The 25,487-nt window shown below is 34.8% G+C and overlaps 1 protein-coding gene across 1 annotated transcript in view; it reads left to right on the top strand.

The window, feature by feature from the left end:
* The window catches only part of fam135b (family with sequence similarity 135 member B), a 67,211-nt gene that overhangs the window by 18,449 nt on the left and 23,275 nt on the right, over positions 1-25,487 (top strand). The window contains exons 2-4 of the mRNA XM_088929474.1: positions 5,833-5,929; positions 14,567-14,646; positions 24,978-25,117. Coding sequence (XP_088785600.1) covers positions 5,853-5,929; positions 14,567-14,646; positions 24,978-25,117 — 297 coding nt within the window. The 5' untranslated portion in view covers positions 5,833-5,852. The remainder of the gene's footprint in view (positions 1-5,832; positions 5,930-14,566; positions 14,647-24,977; positions 25,118-25,487) is intronic.

Genomic DNA, 25,487 nt, shown 5'->3' with positions numbered 1-25,487 from the left:
TATATTTATTGGAATAATTCAGTTCTGACCCAGCCTCAAAGGAAAGACAGAGCAGTAATCACCTGGCATACTGTATGAGTCATTTTTACCATCTGTACTCAGTGTGTGCAAACTACTGTACATCAGGCAGAATACTGATCTAGTCAGGCTAAGGCGGTGTTTATAATGACACAAAAGCAGTGAAAAAAAAACTGATTATGCCTTTTTAATTTAGAAATAGCTTCAGTTAACTAAATCAAGGCGTAAAATGTGATATATTTACAAAGCAAAAGCCTACAATTGCATACATGTAATTGTGCCAGCTAATTGGAATGTTGATGGAAGACAACTGCGGAAAACAATTAATAATTAAAACCAAAGAACTGCTATATTAGAAGCTGACTCTAATATACTCTAATAACTGATTAGAAAAAGAATGATCTATTATAGTCTACTGATTGATATTTTTCTTAGAATGTTGAGGTCACAAGGCCAGGTACTGTATCTGGGTATTTACGCTGGCAGACTTTTCAGTTATATAATTGTGGTGCAAAATATTAGATTCTAAAAAAAGGTTTATGTTATGTGAAACATTTTTCTTAAAAAATCACAACTTGTCCTGGATATTTCACAGTATTTGGCTGTAATAACCTTAAAGCATGTGTTGATATTTCTTAATTTTTGTTTTGGGGTAGTTGACAAAAATAGACTTTAGACTGTTGCTCTGAATTAACTGGGAAAATCATGAACATTAAAATCATTGGTATTTATTTGGAGATAAAAAATGACCAAAGGTTTTTGATCAGCAGTGATAATTTTTTATCAGTTTTGTGAGTATATCAACAATATTTTTCATTTTTACTGGGAGATGTAAGGTCAAATGATGTGATGTTCTATGTAATTTCTAAGAATATTGCTAAATTATGTTTAGCATGTGACTCCTTTACTGTTTCAAAATGTTTTTATAGGGTTATTTCTAAAGTGTGCTTGACCTGAATATGTACTAATTCGTATATACTGTACTCCATTTTTACTTTCAGTTATTTGATTACTCAGCCTTTCATTGGCGAATGCCAATGAGGTATGTTTTGTACCGGTTCAAAAAAGATTTTTAAATTTCAATATACTTCAATATACAGTACAGTACATCAGGCTCAAAAATTATTGTCACCGTTAAAAAACATGAATAAAATCAATACAAAATAAACAGCATAGATAATGAGAAAACTACAGGCTTTTATTCTAATACAATTATTTCATAACAAATGTTTTTTAATGAGTAATACATGTAATTGTACAGTAATACATAATATCAAAAACATAAGTGTTAAAGTTATTGAATCCCCTGTTTCTAGTACTTGGTGCAACCTCCCCTGTCACCGATAACAGCACAAATATTTTCTTATAATGTGTAATCAGATTAGAGAAAACATTGGGAGGGATCTTGGTTCATTCCTCTATGCAGACATTTCTCAGATCCTCGATGTCCTTATGGGCTGCCTTCTTCGATTTAGACCACAGGCTTTTAATCGGGTTTACGTTCAGAGACTGAGATGGCCATTAAGATATGTTGATCTTGTTTGCAGTCTACCATTTCTTTGTTCATTTTGAGGGGTGTTTAGGGTCACTGTCATGCTAGAAGGTCCATCTGCGGCCAAGTCACTGCTTTCTCGGAGCGTCAACGAGGAGTTTTGGCCAGAATATCCTGTTACTTGTTAGAGGTCATGATGCCATTGATTTTCACAAGGGCCCCGGGCCAGTGGCAAACAAAACAGCCCCACAACATCAACAATCCACTATCATATTTCACAGTGGGTATGAGGTTCTTCTCTTTGTATCGATCTCTATTCTGACTCCAAACATACTGATGGTGCGAGTGGCCAAAGAGTTAAATTTTGGCCTCACCTGACCACAGCACCCAGTTCTAATCAAAGTCCCAATGGTGTCTGGCAAGCTCCAGTCACTTCAGATTGGTTTTGTTGTCAGGCTTTCTTTTGGCAACTCTACCAAATAGCCTGTTGGCATGGATGTCTTGTCTAATTGTTGATTTGGAGATTTGGTGACCCCAAGATGCAACCAGACACTGACGTTCTCCAGCTGTGACCCTTTGACCTTGTAACTTCTGTTTTAGTGGTTAATTTTTAATATAAAGTCGTATATTTAGGTTTTCTATGTATTTTTTGTATCTGTTATCTGATTTGTGAAATAGCCACTTCTCGGTTCTTTGCCTTTTCCCAGGCATGATGAATGGATGACAAAAGGTTTTCTCATGTGTGTTACCTCTTTTTTATGCCCTTGTGAATCAGGAAATTAAAAAAAAAAACATTCCTTAGGATTGAGTTGTATTTAAATAAGCAGAATTTCATTGCAGAATTCATTTTGTATTATTTGCTTAAGAAACGTAGGGGTTCCAATCATTTTGACACCTACAGTATTCTTTTGAGAAAAATTAATAATATTCATTTAAAACCATTTGTTTTGAAATTATCTTGTTAAAACAAAAGCCTGATAGTTTTCCCATTTTCCCCATTTTAGTAATAAAATATAGCTCATTATCTGTGCTGTCTATGTACTGTATTTGTTCATCCTTATCAATATTTCCAATAATTCTTGAGCCCACTGTATGTTATTAAAATTGGCCAGCAACTGAACTATTCGAAATTAGCATTGTCTTTTTCATATATTTAATTTAATTTTAATTTCTTCAAAATTATTGATGATGTCCTATAGCTGTGTAATCAATATCCTCTCCAAATTTTAAAACTTGACATTTTCTTAATGAAAGGCTAAACTTTGGTGCTTGCTTGAATTTATTGTAGTGCTCTGGATATGAAGCACACATTGCTTTATAGCATTTCTTCCTAAGTATACGACGATCAAGGAAAGTAATTCATCAAATGACTCACTGTTGACTAATTAAATACAGTGGTTCTGTACTGAGATGATTGTGTTTCTCCTGTCATTCCAGTACCGTTACTATAACACTGATGACTCACTTTTTAACACCAGACACCAACACTAATGCTAAGCTTAATTTTATTAAATTTGTTTTGTTTAAAACTGTCACAAATATTTTTAAAACAAAGGATTTAGTCAAATGAGACTGGTATATAGATTAAAAGATGAGGAAGCTAAACTGCTCCAATCTGTTTGCTCTCAGTATATATTTGGATTAAGGGTAGATACTCAACCAAGCAAAGGAGAAAACAACACTAATTTGAGTTCTATATCCAGTGCATATTATTTTTCAATTTAATAAATGAAGGATACTGTACATTAAAGCTTACAAGTCAAAAAACATTATAATTTACCCTAAAATACTGCTTGACAATGAATATTGAAATCAGCTCATCTTTAGAGCTGATTTTATGCTTGCATTTGTTTACCACAGTACTGTCTTCAGGGCATTTTCTTACCAATTTGCCTAGATTAAAGCCACACATGACTCTTTGGAAGTGCTTGTTGTACAAATACCTCTATCATTATTTAAATGCTTTTATAATCCTTCAGACACACTCAGAGGTTAACACTGGTATCATAGAGTGGATAATGTGCAGTAACATTACAGCTGGCCTTCCTTCAGAGACATATCAGGGAGAGAGGCAATAGCACCTCAGAGTCACTGAGGGGACCAGCACCAGAAATACCCCTGGACTTAGCAGGAATGCTAGCCACTTCTTAAAGAGTTTGTACTGCAATTTTCCACCACTTATTGTCAAAAAACCCATGTGCTGTCAGCAGAGAATTGCAGGGAAGTGTAGGGATACTGAGAGAAGACTGATGTCTTTTGCAGCATGTGTTCACATTTAACTAGATAGAACCATGCTGAAAGATCCATGAGATGAGATGGCTCTCACAGCTCTCCTTTGAGGGATGTCACGACCATACATGAGCAGGTAACAGCTTGGATCTGACCTGTGCTATGGATATGGCTTTGGCATTCCATTCTGTCTGACTGGGAAACAGAGAACGTCAGGGCAGAAGAGAAGGTAATTAAGGAACTTGCCAACTGTGAATAAATCTGCATAGTGCAGCCTTAGACACCACACTGCTGGAGATACAGAGAAAGGCGTTACATTCACAACACAATACTGGATCCAAATACAATGCAAGTGCTATAAAAAGCTGTTTGTAAAAGCTGTGTCTAACTTGCAGATTCCAGACTTGAAGCTAATGTACATCCTGGGAAGTACAGCCTCCTTTGCTCGTGATGTCCTCAATTATATAATTGGACCTGTTTATATATTATATTATATAATTATATAATTGTGAGCGGCAACTGACCCCGCCAAAATTAGAGCAGTAGAGGCATGACCTTTTCTCACCAGCATCAAAGAGCTGAGAAGACTTGTTGACCCTTCTGCTATTTGGAAGCTTGCTCTGAACTTTATAGACGCTTGTGCCCTGGCTGAGTGAAAAATGTAAAGAGAACTGCGTGAAGACTTTTCAGGTTCTCAAGGGGCACTCACACAGCCCCCTGTCCTGGCTTTTCCGAACTGCAATGTGATGTGGGGTTTTTGGACAGTGCTTGTTCAAGAGTATTCCCAAATTGGAGTAAATGCTGGTATAGTTCTGTTGGGCTTTGTGATGTGCAGAATGAAATTGCAAAACAAAATTGGGCGAAACATGCCAAAAATATCATGCAGGCCCTATCCTATGAAGGGCTGTTACTTCCTGTCAGGTGTCCTACCAGGTTAACAAGGGAATTACAGTAACCATGGGCACCACAGTGTTAAACAACACCCCTTACCTGGGGGGATGTCTTACTTTTCTTGAGCAACTTATGGAGTAAGACGCAGACATAGAAACTGTACTGTTATGGAAGAAGCTGGAAAAGAGTGGCGAGTGCTAGAATTCTACTCCAGGAAATTGAAACACTAGGGACACTCTGGGATAATGACATTTGGTTGTGTGACAACACTGTAGGATGCCAGGAACAGGAAAGTCTACTGCCACTACCTAGTGTTTTCAGACCTTAATATGCCTTTAAGGGTAATCAAGACAGAATCAAGACTTAATACAGAGCATTTCATTGATGTGTTTTCATGATAACATTCTTAGGTCATGTGAGAAGTATGCCGAATAAAGATCTTTTTGAGCAGGCAATGCAGCAATTGTAAACACTTTTCATTTTTGAGGTCAATTCTCAATTAGGTAATGTTTGCTAAAGTTTGAATTGAGTTTTGCATTTAAGAATCATAATCCATTGATTTGGTGTGATTTAATAACTCTCCTACTTTTAAACATACTATGGAAGGCAATTGGAGCCTCTCTTGAGAATTAAGCTGCCTCTCTATTAGAATCCTGCACTTTTTTATAGCACCTTATTAGTAGAATGAAAAGGTAATGTTAAATGGTCTTTTCCATTTTCTCCCTTAAAGACAAATTGTGGTGGTGTTCAAACATCCAGAAATGCACTTTTAATGTTTATTATTTTAAAGATTCTCAAACACTCCTTTGGATTGTGTGGCACTTTTATTTTATCATTTATTTATGTCATTTAATTTTCATTACTCATTCATTTAAACTGTGCATAAACAAAATTTGCCATTAAATACATGCCACAGACTTAGCTTTGATCGAGGGCAAATATTTGTAGCTTGTGTTTGAATACATTCATATTATTTATAATATTTTAATGTGCGGCTCTTATAGTTGTAGCTACTGTATATTCCTTAATTTCAGTCCTAGGACCATTTGCATGTGAAATCTCAGAAATGTTTCAGTTTATTCTAAAAATAAAGATTGTTCATTTTAATAACATATGCACTTTATATTTGATGATAAAAGACATTATAATGTTAAAAATAAATTATTAAAAGTTACATTTTAAAACTTTCTTTTTATTATTAGGTGATGCACTGGAATAGATCATGTCTGAAGTACAGGGAACCGTGGAGTTTTCTGTGGAGTTACACAAGTTTCACAATGTGGATCTGTTTCAAAGAGGGTAAGCAGAGATTTTTTTATTGCTGTCACATTGGGCTAAGAGGACATACTGTATATACCTGCATATTCTTTTAGGTTCATTTTTTCTGTTTTAGCTTTAGATGCTTTACATTGTGATGTTTTATTTTTATATGATTTATGTTTTCTGATGATAAACACACACACATTTCCAAATGAAAAAATATTTTGCTGGAATCCCTCTTTATAAATGGTATGTGCAGTAACAAATCCTAAACTGTATAAATCATAAAAATAAACCTTAATCAACTATACAATGTGTCCATTCATCAAGATGAGCAAAATCATTGGAACATTTTGAAAATATATTTTCTAATGAAATTTTAGCATGGATTATCATGCTATAGTCACTGTGCTGTGGAGCAAAGTACAGTGAAAACATGACATGAGTGCCAGGGATTGCACAGCAAAACATTATACAAATACACTAGAGGTGCTAAATTATAATGGTAAAATGTTATAACCTTTATAACATTGCTGAAATAAATCTGCAAAAACAGCATTTCTAATCCCATGGTATTGAAGATGAATCCCCAGCACACTTCAAGATAAAATGGGAAAGATACTTGGATCAATAATGTACTCATCTGTAGACTTTTTTGAAATTCTTATTGCTGCTACAGACTCAAGTATAAAACATAAATAGTAAATTTAAACATAAAATTAAATACAGTAAATAGGTACACATTAAAAAATAAGATATGATGTCATAACACCAAATCTCAGCAAACCCCAGTATTTTAAAGAAAATTTTAGAAAAATCTCTCAAAAATAAATAAAATGTTAAAAATAAAGTGAGGTACCTCTTATTCACCTTAACTGCATATAGATATTTAAGTGCAAAATTGTTCAAGTTAAAGCTAAATTCAAATAAGACAAATGTATGCTCATTAACTGTGGATTATGAGATGTTTATTATTTCACAAAGACAGACTAAGAAGAGAAAATTGAAAATAAAAGAAATTTACTAGAAAGGGGATAAATGGAGTATAGCTCTGAGTAATAAAGCCCACTCATTAGATGCTCTAAAATTAGAGGGCTGTTCTCTTATTCTGCTTTATTAAAAATAGCATGTTTCTAAGTCCTTGAACCTCCTGACCAAAACCACTGCTGGAGCCATTTCAGTAAAGATCTCATTATCTAATGGACATTTTTATTGCAAATCTTCACAGCACATCTCTACCATACGTCTATGAGCCCTCCCCCTTTTCTTGATGATGAAGTGGACATTTAACAGTGCGCGTGACAAATCATAATAATCACGTAATATTTTTTCATGACAGTGGACTGTAATTCATTAAAGGTTCCTCTCGGTGTTTTATAAGTTATTTTAGTCCTAGAAAAATCCTTCAGTGTTATTGCCTCTCTGATTACTCCTCTTTTTTCCTTTACAAAATAACTCTTATATAAGTCTCTCTATACTGTATAAGGCAGGTGTGATATATTAATAGAATAACACTTGTGATTTAAGAAGACAGTGAAGTGTACTTTGTTGTCAAGCATGCTGAATTCTGCTGAATGCTTTTTAACTTGCTTTCATCTTCAATGTCAAAACAAAGGAACACTGAGAAGATTTTTAAAATTGTTTTTGATGTCTTCAAAATCTCAGGATGTATTTGCATTAAGAAAGACAAGCCTTCAGGACTATTAATATAATCTTCAAAATGTATAAGGACTTTTATTTTATATTCACATTTTCTCATACAATATGTGTACTCGTGTCTTTACTTAGTGATTAGTCATTAAGGCAGGAGTTGATTTAGACATTTCCAAGTAACTGACTCTGATTCGCTGAAAGAGAAGAATAGCCAATGGGGGGGGGGTATATTGCCATTCCTGTGATATTAGGACAGAGTCTACTCTGTCTACCATCATCACAAATAACTCAGGAAGAGTGCAATATTACCAACGTACTTTCAACACCTCTTTGTTGCCACTAGAGGCAATAGTACAAAGGATCACTTACACCATTCTGATGTAATGCCTCAAAACTCAATACATGTCTGTCCTATAAAGTGTTGACATGGACTACCATGTATTGTTGTTCACTACCACATACAGTATGTATTGTTCTTCTGTACATACTATACTATCACTATTATGTACCCATTTGTAATGTACAGTCTACGTCGTGTGATGTTGCCTGCTGTACTGTGCATGTCCCGAGTGAACGACACGAGTATGAATCCCAATGTACATCTTCATTTCCTCTCCTGAGGAGATTTAGGGCTGGTATTCCTCCTTCTTTTCCTATTTTGTTGATGAACCAGCAAGGGGGATACTAAGCAAGCAAAAGAGCTTGATAGCTGTTGTTCTATTTTACAAAACCAGGGTTAGAGGAGTAACTGAACATATATGTTCCTTTTCAAGAGTAGCTACCAACAGAGGAGATAATATAGGAAAACCACAGAGTAGCAGGCCTAGTAGAAAATGTTGGTGTAAGTGCAGCCAAGACCCAAATGCTTAGGCATGAAGACTCAAATGCCACCCTGTTCTCTAAGACAGTGGCAATCATAAGTTGCTTCAAAGAGACCAGCCTCCCTGATAACATCCAGATGCTAAAACCTAGAGAAAGTGTATGGAAAAGCCCAACTTTCTGCAGCAGTTCAAACTCTGTTAAAAAGGTTTTGTTTTATATGTATATATTTAAAAGGCTTTTTTATTTTTTTAATTTAAACTGTAAGGTGAGTGTTAGAATATTAAGATTTAATCTTCTCTCTCTTAACAAAACCATCTGGACAGTTTTTCCCTTATGCCGACATGCTTCCCATTATGCACTGGATTCATTCTATAAAAGCAGACATAAATGACAATGCAGTCTATCCCAAAGTATTTTGGCTAAAAGAGGTAAATTTGTGTTATTCCTGGCACAGACATAGCAATGCTAAAGCTACTATAGGCCCCAGCCTACGATGTTGTTGTGCCACAAGATCTACACCGTGTGTCTCATTCTCTCTTTGGTGTTTTTCATGGCCTGGTGCTACATAGTTACTATGCTTAAATTCTTTCTTTCTCACCTCAGTCTTGTTCTAAAGTTGTTAAAACCCCCCTCTCATCTTTCAGTTATTTCAGAATACTTTATTCATTTACAGGGGGGCGGTTTAATACGTTTACACGAACACAAATTCCTCACGCTCTCAATACAAATCCAAAATCAAGGCTAACATAAAATAAATAAAAGAAAACAGTGAACCTTAAAGGGCGGCAACACACAGCTAAATACGTTTACTTGTCATAATCTCCAAAATATTTTATATGATTCAATTGCATTTCATACATTTGCATCTGAAAAGAAATGTCTGGAGGTCAAATACACTCAATTTCGTGAAAGGACCAAACCTGTCTGTTCGGATAGTCACAAAAATATTAAAAGAGAATAAAAAAATATCTTATTGTATTGTATTACAGTTCTTCAATTCATGGGTACATGCCTGTATTCTGTTGCTTCTGCTTTTTCAGTACTGGAAATGCATTTTTTTCTAAATGGCTGTTTAATTAGATTAGTTGCATCTGCTCTGGAGCTACAAGGTCTGGAGATGCAGTTGGAATACAATACAAAATCATTTGGGTATCCTGAGAAGTAAGAAAATGTATTTACTATTGTACTGATAAATGTAAAGTAAGAACATTTTAAATGTCACTACTATCTGTTTACTTTGGCAGTATGTGTGCAGAGATTAATTCAGTGTAACATCTCACATTTGGATAAAGCACAGTACACAAACTTTCACAATAGAAACTCACTATGATATCAACACATGAAGGAAAAGTGCACCTTGTAAAAATGGATTTTGGATTTTTAGTGGCTCTGCAAATGAAGAATTTGATTTTTGTGTTAAATACCTTATTTTGTATTTTGTACATCAAAACATGCAGTTTTAAAACAAATTGAGGTTGACCAGCTTAAACAGTAGCCACAGTTACTACATCTCTTTTAAAGTCTGTACTGTAGTAACACTTTTATACTTTAATGTATTTAATGTACTGTATATCAGTGTAGAGAGTGATTAAGAACTGCATCTGGCTTGTGGCTCACTGAAATGCCAGCTTTACTGAGATTTGATTTGCTAAACGCAAAAAAAGGCTAAACCTTTTCATGCATAATCTCCTCTGATGAAAGCTCTAATATATTTGTTTTGCTTTCAGGCATGTTGCAATTTTGCAACTTAGATGACAAATAATCATAGGAAAAGAGGCAACACTAACAAGAAAATACAATAATACAATATGATTTAATACAATATAAAATCTTGTTTTTACACAATGAAGTAACATGAGGCATTCTATATTAAGATGGATCACATGTGAGTAAACAAAGACACCGTAGAGGTTGACTTAAATAAATCACTGATTAAATCTACATTTAATTTTTAAACCAGGAAATGGTGATAAGAGTATTGCTAGCCTTTTAGTTTGTATTAATGGATGCTGAATTAGATGTGCCACTTTATTTGCCTTTTAGTTAAAATTGCATTCTGATTGATCTCTTGGCTTTGATTTCCTGAAGAGAGAGTTCTTTAAGCTTTACACAGTATCGATATAGTATTTCAAGATGCCAATATTCTTTTTCAGGTCTTTGATAGCCATAATCTTGCCAAGAGATAGGACTCAGCTCACTGCAGAGGAGTTGGCATACTGTATGCCATGTGATTCTTAAAATCACATTACAAAATGAAATTGTTTCTTGAACTTAAAAGACACATTTTTGTTTCCCAGTTAAGACAGTGAGAATAAGAGAAATTTTATGGATAGTAAGATGCTTTTTAGTTGCTAGTAGCTAAGTTATGGGGATCTCATTCAGACTTTTTGATAGAAGCCAGGGTATCAGTATAAACAACATCAATTGAGTAGCTTGTTCCAGACTCCCACAAGCCTTTGTGTATTAAAGGACCTCATGCCCTCGGTTTGAAATGCATTTTCCCACTGAAAAAAAAATGACCATTAACTATCAACTTTTATTAAAGGATGTAGTAAGCACAATAAATGTAACAATGCATTTTTTAATTATCTGGCAAATGAAAAAGCTAACCATCTGTTCACTGTTGAACTTCATGATTGAAATGAAACCACTGCCCCACAGAGCAGACATTGAAGGCCTCGTATTGTAGGTACTGCAGTGAAATTAAAACATTAAGAATTAATGACTAGATTATGATTAGATTTTTGGCATGTATTGTATTCTATTTGTTCATTTCAAATCACTTGTATAAAGGTACACTTCTGATGTATTAATTAAAAATATAAGTCTTCAGCCTTGTATCATGCCTTTTGATGTACAGTACTTCAAATTGTACTTACACTAACTGAAGCTTTTAGACACTTGCCGAGTTAAAGGTATTAGGAGTAAACATACAGTACCTTCATGGAAAAGATTGGAGATTAATTATTGTTATGTATTAACAGAAAGGGAGTGTCAAACTTTGTGTTACCCTGTGTTACACTATGTTACTTTATGCATACTCAAGTCTCTTGATCCCAGAATATACTGAGTATCAAGAGTTACTTATAACTACTTATTACTATATAACTATAACTACAAACTTAACCACTTATAAAAGGTGGAAGCAGTACAGGTAAGTGTATACTGTATAACAGCGAAACATGCTTTGAACCGATTGAAGCTTGTGTGACTATCTATCATTTTTCTTTTTCTTATTCCTTTTCTTCCATGGAGCGTGAAAAAAAAACATATACCTGTTCTCTAGTCTCTGAATCCTGGATACTACATGTCACTCCACCTCATACCATAAATGTTAATTGGAGCCCAGGTCTGGCACCCACAATGTAATTGTTACTTTCACATCTCCACAGAAAGCCATTGTTACATGAAACGGTGTTAGATTGTGTATTGTCCAGCTGGAATGTTGCCATGTCTGAATGATCCCACAGTAAGGGCAGCAAGTGAAGTCCTAGAACTAGATCAATATACTGTAGCCCTGTGAAGTCAGGTTGTCATCAATCGCTCCAAGTAGAGCTCTATAGACACTCCTGCCTAGACCTTCAAACATGGACATCCCTATCTATTGATCTGTTATACACAACAAATAGTGTATCATTCTGCACATGTGTGGTCTAATATGTATATACAGTATGTACATGGGTGGTCTAATGAATCATTAAAGATGACTTGGCTCACAAACACTCAGACAGTCCCACAGCTGCTGGCACTTGTTTCACACCCAGACAGCCTGTGTTAAACTCACTCACCGAGGCCCATTCAGTTATACCTGGCCATCCTGCATCAAATAGAAATGCTCATTCAAACACACGTCAGGCTAATGTCTGTGGGATCACAGGAGCTTTTGTCCCTTGGACCCTTCTCCTTCAAAAAAGGGCTATCTTTTCATATCATCCATGTGGTGTTACTCACCGTCCATGTGTCTGATGTTACTAGACAGGCCATTTAAATAGGAAAGCTCACAGCTGCAATAAATGCATCAGCTCACAGCCATCCCAACAGAGCACTACAGTAGCTAATGGTCTGTCACATTTTGTTCTACAATTCCATGCACAAAAAGAGTAATTTATATCATTTTTTTGCTGCTTTTATTCTGAAGATTTAAAGCATTATACAAATAATATAGCATTATACAAAATGAAAACAGAGCAGTGATTTAAATTTACTTTAGATTTGTATACCTTGTTTATGGTGAATGAGTGCCAGTCCATTCATTACCTTACATGTACAGGTATTGTACAGTATGTGAATCTGCTACAGTATAAAGTGTAAGAGTTAATGAACAATATAGTAGAGGGTTGAAACATCACAGGTGCTGTCTAAACATACTGTATGAGTCATGAACAGATCCTGAACAGTGGTCAGGAACTAGGAAGTTTTGATTTCTGACGGTAGTTAATTTTACTACTGAGGAGTGCGGAGCCAGTCCTTTGGCTGGATGAAGAAAGAAACGGGTTGTGGGAGTAGGAAGAAAGGGAGGGATTTCAGAACATGTGGTAGAAGACAGGTGTAGGGAGAGATAAAAAAACTGAAGGTACCCAGGAGCATAGTGTTTGAGAAAATGTTATGCAAAATCTGGGATTTGAACCAAATGCAGTGTTGTATGCAGCACTAGTGAGTTAGTGGAGGAAATGTAGTAAATGATTAGCATCATAAAATTGAGGGAAATGTTATGTTTTTTAATATTTAATTTCTACTGTATAATTTATTTTGAATTAAGTACTTTTTGTATAAATAATTTAATCTAGCAATGACTACGCAATATTACCTTCCTCTAGCTTACAAGAGACCCTTCCCACAGTTGAATTATGGAGCTGTATTGCTTCCAGAAGCCACAGCTCATACCCTTTACAAATAGAATATGTTTCCTTGGTCTGGTAATTGCAATGATTGGGTGACACATACAGTATTGTGTCACTGATGAATTGGTATTGACTGGTGTTTTTAAATTGTGAGAATTCTTGACTAAGCAATTGATACCAACCAATTAGATTTACTGCAGTGTACTGTTAGTGGAACTAAAATTGCTTTTATTTAAGTGTATGTAGCAATTTGTCATTTCTGACAACTGTGATACTTTACTGTAATGATGATGATGACTATTATTATTATTATTATTGTAGTAATTAAAAAATAACTCTGTAATCTGTAAACCTGTATACAATAGTTAAGTACATTGTGCCTTATTTTTATTGATTGGTGAATGATTAAATAAATTAATGAAACTATTGAAAATTATTTTATAATGATTAAACAAATAAACATATCAAAACCGTCATTGCGTTTCATTAAGTAAAGATATGTGATGTGTAATAAACCTTTTCTCTCAGCAGAGCATTGAAAACGTAAAAAAAATGGCAATAATAAGGTCCCAGTACGTGTGAAGATGCACGTTATTGCTTTCTGCTAGCACTTGGTAAAACTGATGATAGTGTGTGATCACAGATCACATACAGTTTTACCCTCTTTGATAGCATATAAATTGCAGCACCTCTGGGAAAGTGCAGCATCTGCTGTAGATCAAAATCCTAGTGTCTATGTGACTTGCAATTACTACGGAATTTGTTTTCAAAGAAAATCCACTATATTTTCCACATTTGTTCAAAACAAAGCTTATATTGAATGTACCATAGAGCGTGATTAGTTAATTCGTTCACAATCATTTGAATAAGGTTATCTAGTCTTATATTATACAGTATCATTTACTTCAGAGTTTATAGGCTGTAATACAGGTAAGAAAGTGACTGCTAACAACTGAAGATATTTATGGTGCTTACAGTGGTGTACCAACTGATACTTCTTGCATTCTAGATGGCAGCATCTGTAGGTTTAGCCAAACAATTAAGTAACCACAGAGTGTGACTGGTATTACTTAAAATATTCAACTTGTCACAGGAATGGCAAAATGAGAACCATCATAGACTTCTTCTAGTCTTTTTTAAAAAGGTAGAAAACCCTAGAAATCTACATGTGTCTTGAGTGTTGTTAAAATCAGCTGGATTTTCTCAACAACATACAGTATATGCATACATATTATGTTTAAGGTATAATTATAACTTACTTTGTGCAAGGTACAGTACAATATCTTTTACTTAAAACATGTGTTTTTCAAAAGTAATTTGTGAAGTAAATTTCCCTTCTGATGATGTTTTATTTTCATAGGTTCTACCAAGTGCGAGTTGGTTTGAAAATATCATCACGTGTTCCACATAGATTAATAACAACGATACCAGGAAACACAGGTAAAGGAGTTGTCTTTTGTTTTATCGGGTTTTACATTCACTCATGTTGTGAGTACAGGGCCCTCAGTTCTGTTGCCAATTACTGCAGTTTTCTTAACAATTTATTAAGGAAAGCAATACCTGATTTTCATGACTGCACCATTTCATATTAGTCTTAATTAAAATTATGAGTTTCTGCACAGACCAAATAAGTGTCTAACCCACATGACTATAAGGCTGGCTTTCGATGTACAGTAGTAGGAATTGCAAGCAATTGTTGCTGAAGGCACATTATACATTTTCCCTTGAAATCTGCAACAGTTCTGCTTACCAAATCAGGTCACCTCATTACCTCTTAATTTGCCAGTTAAGTCAACCCAGGCAGTCTCTGCACAGTCCATTAATTATGTAAGTACATATATACAGTAGTGTACACACACTGTGTGATTCTCTCATAAATACTGCAGCAAAAGCATTGCATAAATATACAGTATTAACTAAAACCTTTTTTGAGTTTTTGAAGGAATATACAAAATATAAAGTTTAGTTTTGCTTAAAGCAAACACAGATTTGTTGAAATATAAACCTAATGATGTTATGATAGTTTGATAATGATATCTGAATTAATTTACTAAAGTACATTACATTCATTTTTATGTTCTGGATTTTTATAATATAGAGGTATTTATTACTGTATCATTCCCTTCATCCTCCACATCTTCCACTGACTTTAAACTTCTGCAGTCGTTTAAATTCTCCCTATGATATCTTGAACTTTATGCATTTTTATTTCTTATCACCTGTTCTATTTCATTTGGTATCTCTGCTACACTAAATGCAAAGTCTTACATTTGAACTGCATTATTAACCAGCACTAATGTTTTCTTCATTCACACCTTGCAAAATAGCTACTATATCTTTTTTATTTTTTCCCTGAAGCTCACGGCTTGTATGGCCCCAATTTAAGTGATAGCCCTGTACACTACAAGCCTTTGCTCCACCTGGCTTGGCAGTGAATCAGGCTATTATGCGTGACCAGTTCTGTATCACTCCTTATAACGTTGGCTGGGAAAGGACCGTAATGAGCTCATTGTATGTACATGCCTGTAGAAAACCAGTAGTCTATTTGATGTGTGAAATGTATATTTTAGTGAAGATAATATCAAACGTATCACACATTCTTTTGGTTAAGAGTAATTTGGCCACTCTGTAATTATCATGAAGATTATGATCATTTGTAGGACCTTGAAAAATCCTTGGAATTACAGTACAACACATACTCAGTTTTCTCTGAAGTCTCAATCACCTTAGTGAATGCCTTCATTGTGAAATGGAATGCAGCCAGTTTGTTTCAATTTGACAGTTTTAGATGTTCACAAAACTGAAAACAACATACAAGAGGATAGTAGGAACTTTTGCTCTTAAAGTTATTTTAAAAGGACTGCAGAAATGTGTCATTGAAGGCTTTACTTTCACATTGTTTTTTTAAATTGATTCACCATTTTAAAAGTAGTTTTGAAATATTCTTCCAGCACGATACATTAGACACCTGTTGTTGATATTTCTTATCCAACATTTTTAAACATCCATATTTGTATGTTTTACTGCTTTGTAGACTTGTAATGGTGGTTTTGCTGTACTAGTTTAGCAGGAAAAAAGAACACACCTTCTCCTCAAAATGTTGTGAAACTATTGTATTTAAAAAATAAGTAGCAGATCTAATTTGTTACTGCTTTAATTAATTTAATTAAAGCACTTTCCAAACAATTAACTGTAGTTAATTGATGTATTTTATCAGAATTCAGTCTCAGAGGTGCAAAAAGGAATTATCATTATTTTCTAGTTTGTGTTTGTCAGCCTTACCCTCTTTCAGTTCAGGCAAATAAACAAAGGCATCATTCTGAATGGTACACAGCTGTTTCCTCTCAGAATTTGTGTTTCTAATCTTTGCTCTTGAAAGCAGCAGGAAGAATATTCCTGTTCCTCAGTAAAAACCTTGCTAATATGATCCATAGAAGGCCATGAATATAAGAATATTTCTGAATAATTCCTAATTGCATACCTGGAATGCAATGCAAAATAAGTGTGATTCTGACAGTAACAACTCATGTGTCATATTAACTTTTCAACTTGATATACAGTACATGTATACATTACATAGTCTCATGTATTTTAATTCAGTTTTCATTACTCTATAAGATTCCACAGAATTCCAAATAATTACAAACTTACAGTCATGGAAATATAAGAACTATTATATGTTTCCACCAAAACCAAATAAACAGCAGTTTAAGAAGCACATACTGTAACTAAACATGAAGACAAGTCTGAAGATAGATTTCAAGCTGATGTCTAACACATACAGTACACTGTTCCCAATGAATCAAAAACAAATGGCATAAAATTAGAAAAGGTCATCATTTGGATGTATTTGGATGCATCAGTGCCATTTCTTTATGACAGCATAACTGAAATAAAACAGCTGATATTGGACAATAGTATCTACTATTTCAACAGTGAAATTACTATTTATGCTTAGAATTATGTTTTTGGCCATTGCATTTTGCTTATATTAATATAAAAAATGGATGCAAAACTTGGATACTGATTGGAATAATAATACAGAAATTACAAACAAGCCAAAAAGGCATGTAAAGATTTAGGCTTGGAAAACAAGAAGAGACAGAAAGAAACACATTTGTTACAACGCAAAACAATATATTACATCATTGTAAGAAGAGACTAAAAAGATAGCGGTTCAGGCACTTTGCAAGAAGATTATACAGTACTATGATTGGTCAAAGGAAATGCACTTGTTCAAAAAACTGACCATGAGGAAGACAGTAAACAAGTAAACAAGATATACAGTATATACAGTATAATATACATAATGGCTCTTGATTTTGAAGTAATGATATCAGTCAGATACAGCTGAAAAGAGCATAACATCACTGAATTTATGAAAAGGGATTAAAAATACTGATTCACTCTTGTATCCTCTTTTCTTTGCATTATTGTAAAAAGGAAACTATATTAAGCATGTACAGTATGCACACATTCTCACAAGCCAACATCTAAAAGTCGAACAGAGAGGCATCCTGATCTCGTTTGAATGGGGTCGGAGGAATGTTCAGGTTGCCTCTGGTGTGTCAGTCCCAGCCCAGGTGTAACGATAGCATGCTTATATTTATTTTTGTAACTTTCAGTTTTTTGGTGACAGTATTATCAGTCCATTTGGAAATCTGCCTAGATCAACAGATTTTCATCAGAAAGAGAAACAGTTGAGAGGTACTTTACTGTAGTGGTTATCGCTAGATGAGTAATAATATTTTTTCAGCACCCCCAAGAGAGCACTTAGGCCCAGACACAAACATTTATCTCTGTAACTTTTCATTGTCTTGAATACTTGCTTGGAGAGGTTCTTTCAGAAATGTTATTAATTCCAACACATTTTTCATTAGCCTGGGCTCTTTGCATCTATAGCATGAAATGCTTGGTTCTGGGACAGACAGTATACAGTCTGACTCCTTGTGAAAAATCTTTTTCCAAATTGTGAATTCACCACTTCTGTTTGCCTCAACAGGTCTTTTTGTTGAGTGTCAATCACTATGTGAATATCTGTGAATTGCTGCTTTTATGATGTTTAAACCAGGACATACTGCATTATTTTGCATTTGTATTTATTGTGTATAATTTCACATACAATATTAGTATTCATCAATTAGAACTGGAGGATGTAGATTAACATTTTTTATGTATTTTATTAACAGTTTCATTTTACAGGCAGTGATTAGTGCTGTCATCAGTTATACAGTGTTATAATGTTAGAAAATAATAAATGTTCATACAGTAGCTACTTACACAAATATCTATTTTGCTTAAATCAACAGCTCAGATGCTTGTTATTATTGGACTGTGTAAGGATTTCAGACTTTGAATTAAAACCATATTCAGATGAAATATGTCAGTTTTTTCTGTGGAATGTAAGAGAATTAGACTTTTTTTAATTTAAAAAGAATGAAAAAGGTAAACAAATAATACCTGAACAGCACCTGTTCAACTTCAATTGTAAAGCATTGCACTTGCTAATATGAAATACAGTACTTCAATTAAGAATAGGGCTCAAAGTACTCAGGAACACATGTGCTTTGTGAACACAATAATATATGACACATATGATGTCTTTCATTTTTTCATACTCTCTATATGTGTAAAAGGAATTGGTTCCAGTCGATTTTCATTATTTTTGCATACCAAGTGATGAAGTCTCTAGACATAAAAATATCATTCACCATGATTGCTATTGTAAGACTTAGAATAACAAAAACAATTTAAAAAAACATCGAAATTCACTATATTTCTAACCAATTTCTTGGATGCGAAAATAATCTGAACACATTCACTGCAAAACTCATGACTGAATATATCTTGTGATGGGGTGGGAAATTGTTGTGTACTTTACTGGATACTGTATACTGTATGTAAATCAATATAATCTGTTGAAAAAAATGAAGAAAATCCATTAGATAACTGATGACTGTGCAGTCATAATTTAATAATGTGTGTCTTTGCTTAAGCTATAATGAAATAAATGACGTTAAGCTTAAATTAATTCAGAAGATGTATGGAAGACTGATAAATCTCTTCCTGTATAATACAGTACCGGTTACCGACATTTCCCTTTAAAGCTTGGTTTGAACCGAGAGACTGAATTCATACAGACCACATCTCGCACATTGAAAATACAGCAGACACAAATCTTAATTGCCTCCTTGGCAACAAGCTTGATTATGTCTTAAGAAATTGATATTATGCGTTTCTCTCCGTATAGTGCACTCTTTACAACGGAGCTTGCAGAACCCAGATTTGGCTCTCAGGATTTTAACATAAGTAAATATAAACTAAGGAAAATACAATGACCAACTTCATTTAGGCACTGTTTACATTTAAGAGAGCTCTATCTAATGTAATTTTAATTATGGTAGTTCCTTTCTTTTGGAGAAGAGAATAACAAATGTTGATCAGCTGGTATCTGGGGATGCTTGCAAACAAGCAGCATTAGAGGTTAATATTCATATATATGGTCTATGTGTAACACTCATTAGCAGGAATAATGCACAAGCTAGCAATAAGTATTTAATAATAAGAATTAATGTGAATGAGTGTTTGTTCTTTATCGAGAATAACCTCTAGCTGTTGTCTTATAGTTGGAGTTCACTTTGAAGTTGACATATTTGTTTTTTTCAATAATAAAAAATAGTACCTTAGATGTATTTGCCAGCGGACTAGAGAAACACTTGAATATTCTGGCATACTGTATTATGTCATATTCAGACACTGTATGTACTTCAGGCATATGAGCATATACTCTTCGATGTTGATCAGTAGTGAAAATCTCACATCTAATAACATTCATCTTCATTTAAAGATTTCAGGTACTGTTGTTACTGGCATCCAGAAGTCCTTTTTAAGTCACAACATACTGTACTGTACATGTTTCAGGGAATATCAGTTAAGGACAGAATCTTGTAATGATCATCTTTTGGCCAAGCTCATATAATTGAAAAGGTGTTTTTTGGCAGCAGTGTCTCTGAACTTTCTCCAGGATCACATGCTGAACAATGTAATTGCTTTCTTATTTTAATGTGTGTTTGCAATGCTCATTTAATATTATTTAATTACACCTAATGTGAATTGAAGTATTTTGAATGTATCATAAGTTAAACATTGTTGTGTCAGTGGTATGATATTTGACAACTGGAGGACAGGTCTGCAAACTCAGTTGTCCTTATGAAGATCAATATTTTAATTGGGAGCCAAAACTGCAATATGCCCTTTAGTCTGGAGCCTCTTTTCACAGGAATTATTTCTCTAGTCATGAATTAGCTATTGTGCTGGTTCTAGCAAGGTAAACATTTTAAATTGAGAGGACAGGATATGAAGAATGAATATTGGAATTTTCTGAGTGTGCTTGACATTTTAATTTTGCAGCCTAATGGAATAAAATATTTTCTTAATCTCCTCTTTCAAATAATTTATCAAAATCAAAACAAGTCCACATCGCATGATATATCGGCCATGTGGCACATGACCACAGACCTATTGTCTTTAGTCTGGCCATACACTTGTCTCCCTTCAAAACCACTTTAAATAAATGCATTGTTATCTGACTCCTAAAAATGGATTCCTGAAATTAGGAAGGTCTGCAGCTAAGGTTTTAAAGGAAAGAAAAATACTTTTTTTCTGAAATGAACATATTTTGTGGCACCGTGTATTGTGATGTCTGAACACCTATGAAGCTTGCTAAAGACCCAGTATACACATGTGCATGTAAATGTACTGATCATACTTCTGAATTCCTGATTGCATTAAAAGTAGCTGAGCTTAAAACGTAAAATAAACAAAGGTGTCTTCTGTGATGAATTTTATTGGTATATACAAAGTCATGACTTTTCTAGACTTTAACCAAAATAATTTCATACAGTTCTTTTGAGATCATCAAATTCTTACCTTTTTCAGTGTTATTAGGTGACTCTCTCATTCCTGCATTACTCTTGTTTGTCAATTATAAAATACAATAATATTGCCCCTTGTGGTTTCAATGTGTACTGTAGTCTTCTGCACAGTGGTTTCTAAAACTGCTTTTGAGATAACCATTTCACTATTCTTCGTTTGTTGTGTCATTCATTTTTCAATATGACATTAGATAATGACGATAATTGCAGTCATATCTGATATATTCATATAACTTCACTCTCAAGGGCTCTTTAAAATGTTGTTAAAGTTGTGCATTGGGATATACAGTATACTGTATGAGACCAGGGAAAAATAAAATGTGCCACTATAAGTGAAATCTTGGTTTACCCTTTGTGCTCATTGTATACTAAAGTCTTCTGAAAATGTCAAAGGACTGGTATTTTGACATCAACAACAATACTGTATTACTATCATTATCATTATCCTGGATGGCTGCATATACCAATAATTAAAATCAAATTGTATTCCTGTCTTAGGCAATATGGACACTTTTGACATAAATGCCTTTTCTCATTGTATCACCACTATAGGTAAAAGCATTATTAGAATTTGAGTAACCGATTAAGATACTCAAGATTATTAAGTCAGTTTCTTTCATCATAAATTGGTCATTTAATTGAATTAAGACTTAGTTTTTAATTAAGAAATTATAACTTAGTGTAGCCTAAGTATGCCCTGTAGAATTAATCAATGAGCAAGTTACTGTTCATTTCCTACTCTAATTATTTGCTTGAAACAACTGCATAGAGATACAGTACACAGACAAATACTGTACACATCTGATAAAAAGCAACATAATGTACAGTAAAAATGGTGATTTCTGTTTCCCGAGCAAACTTTGTTCCAGTTTTCTTAAAGAAATGATTCAAGTTCAAAGTGTTCAAAGCTATAAATCCATCAAGTGTGACAAAACAGAACGGAGAATGGGGAAAACAACCAAAAGATGTGGCTGAAAACTTGCCTAGCCAAAAGATTATTTATGTTTTGACAAAACAATAAAGGAAGGAAGCATTTTACAGTACATGTGGAAATGCCAAAAGTGAATGTAGGTGGCTAGGATGAAAATCTGCAAAAACAGCAAAACGAAACTGAGAACAGAGTCAGCCAGGAGACTCGAAGATTCAGACTCCAAGAACGGGCAGCCCAGGGTGTCCGGCTCTCCACAGGTACAATCCTGATTCCTAGCGGCTGGGCTCCAGGAGCATAGCAGCACAAGACTTTGAATAGTCCTCCAGAATCACCCAGGATACAGGCAGGCTGGCTGGAACTGGAATGTAGGAGAGGAGTGTGGGGATGACAGGTGCAGGACGGAGGAGAGCCACCAGGGTCCGGAGCTGTGCTTGCACCAGAGTATAGAGTAGGGCAGAAGGGTCCAAACTTCAAGGCTGGGCAGGATGTTCCTAGTCTGGGAGGTTAAAAGGAAGGTGTCAAATGCCGAGCTGAATGAGGTGTGCACTTGTTTTGGGGGGGGGGGTCTTTTGCCAAGACCAAAGGGACACACCAGAGACTGTGCCAAGCAAGTCATGTGCTGAGATTTGGGTCCAAAGAGAGGTCCCAATCTCTAGTCCACAAAGCCCTGGACAGAACAACCATTGTCAGTGCTTCATAGATGAAGCCCAGGCAACAAAGGAAACTGGGAGCCAGGAACAGAAGAACTCTGCTGGGAAGCTGAAGGGTGAATTGGGTAGTCAAGTGAAGGTCTCGATGTCAATGCCAAATCTCTGAGGAGAGACTGAGTAGGGTTTACTGTAAAAACCTCAGAGCCCCTGCTTCTGTTTCACTTCTAACTGTAGCCAGGTGCCCTGCATATCCTGTCTCCACAGCAGTTAGGGCAGAGTGCAGGGTAGTGCAGTGGGGAAACTGTAACAAGAGAAACTGTAGGTGTAGGTCCTGTTACCCATAGAATGTGAACTACCTTGGGGAACATACAGCGTGTAGAAGACCTAAGTGAGAACAAAGGGTTCATGTTGAGGAGCAAACAGGAGTACATCAGATAGGTTCTGAGGTGCCAAGCCATATAGATTTTGAATTTGACTTGAAACAAGGGTATTGAACAGCTTTTCTGTTACAGTCAAGGACAACATAGGACGTAGTCTAGCAATATTTCTGAGATGGCTGAGATGGAAGAATGTTTTTTTTTTCAAGATTCTGCACATGAGGGTCAAATGTCAAGCCTGGATTAAATATCACCTCTTAGTATGGACATACAGTAGATCTGAGTATAATCAGAATAGAAATGATAATTCAGAGAATGTGATTTTATTTGACCAAGTGGGAACAGGTACTGTATATGCTGAATAGCATGGGGCCCGGTATTGAGTCTTGGGGAACACCAGATTTAAAGAACCCAACTTCAGCACTAAAACCTCCAAGAGAAACAAAGTGTTGGCAATAAGTAAGAGAAGAGTTGAACCATTTAAAAGAGATGTTAGAAACTCCAAACACAGTCTCAATATGGGAGAAAAATATCATGATGTGAAAAGCCACACTTTTCTAGAATTAGGATAGAGAATCAGAATCAGCTGCCTTAGGACGATCATTAGTAACCTTAACAAGGACATTTTTTTGTACTGTGTACCTGTTTGAAACCAGATTGGAGGGGTTAAAAGAGGTTATTTTGATTGTTAAATTGTATTGAAATAGCGCATTCTAGAATTTTCACAAAAAGGCAAGTAAGATATAGGACGAAAATTGTTTAGTTCTTCCTGAGCCATTCGTTAAGTTTTTTTTTAGGCATAGGCATAACTAAAGCCATTTTAAAGTCCTTTGACACCACTCCAGTGCTCAAGAAATCATTTATTATCTCAAGGATGGTAGAGCAGAGAGCTGGAAAACAGGACTGAAACAAAGCAGAAGGAATGTTATCTAGTAGACAGGTGGTGGATTTCATATGCAATACCAGTTTACTTAGGCTTGTAGTGCAAAGTCGAGAGAAACAATGAAGAGGAGATTCATAAGAACATAAGAAGGTTCTTTGCTTTATCAGCAGCCTTGTCTAGGAAAACACCAGCAATTTGTAAGAGGCCACATCAAGGGAAGGCAGAGAGTGAACATACTGATACTGTGCATTCGTTCTTTGCATCTCTTGTTTTTAGAACTGTTTTTAGAAATTCACAGAATTTCATAGAATAAAAAACATTCCCCAAATCAGTAGAATTACTATAACACCGATACCATTCAGGGGAAACAATTTTTAATGTTATTCTCAGATAAATATAATTTTGCTCTTGATCCACTGTAAATGCCATTTAGTGATGAGGGTTGTTATCTCATATAACACCAAAACACCCTTGATAGTCCTTGAAAGAGGTCATATCAATTACTGATATTACTATCTGGCAGTAAGACTAATTCTTGCAGGGAAAAAAAAACATGAAATAGTTGCTGATATATTCAATAACTGGGTGAAACATCTTCACACATTAGTGATTTAGAAGGTACAGCTAAAGCCCCCCCCCCAGATGAATAAAGATTTAGGATATACAGTATATCAGATTTAATTGACATGGCTTGAGGAACAAGAACTGATTAAAGTGGAAAAGATTAAAACAGGACCCTCCCCACCTGCTCTAAAATGTAACACGAGCAAGGAATACTGGAAAGGAAAGTCTGATATCCTATATTCATTCCCTAGAGAATAGATACAGTAGTTGGAGGGAGTTCTGGTTTGTCCTTCTCCTTTGAACTCTGTTATTTCAAACTTGGAAATGCTAACAGTGGATATACCTAATATGATTAAAATAATGCATGGTGTTGCATTTATGTTGTGCATCGGTATAATGTAATCTTATTTTACTTTATTTTTTTCTTCCTAGGTGAATCTAGCTCTACCTCTGCATGTGTCCTTGACTGTACTGTGCTCAGCAAGATATTTCAGATCTTGTACAGGAATGAAGAAATTGCGGTTAATGACTCTATGAACTTCAAGGTTCACTTGCTTCTGGATGGTGAAAGAGTAAGCCACTCATTAATCTATAGCCCTTCTAGTTTTTCTAAAGAAAAAAAACAGCTACATTTCAAAAAGATAACATCTTTGAATTGTTTCTAATTACATTGTGTACAAAAGCAAATTTTTAAAAAGATAAACATTTGTATGTTTTTTTTTCTTTTTGTGACTTTTTTTGGTGCAACAATAGTTATCATCTCAGTTCTTCACATCTTTGGAGAGATTATTTCTGCATTATTTTCATTTTGTTTGGCCTTTTAAAACTTAACATTAAGAATAAACAGATAAATATAAAGATAAATACGGTATTTCAAAATTACTCATAGTTCATTACGTAGGGAAATTGGATTATTTGTTTGACAAAGATGCCTGTTGTTTA

This window comes from Atractosteus spatula, chromosome 12 (assembly GCF_055471065.1).
Source record: "Atractosteus spatula isolate fAtrSpa1 chromosome 12, fAtrSpa1.hap1, whole genome shotgun sequence".
In the NCBI taxonomy this organism is placed as follows: domain Eukaryota; kingdom Metazoa; phylum Chordata; class Actinopteri; order Semionotiformes; family Lepisosteidae; genus Atractosteus; species Atractosteus spatula.
Note: the sequence above shows the minus strand (reverse complement) of the source record. Positions and strands in the feature narration are given on the sequence as shown.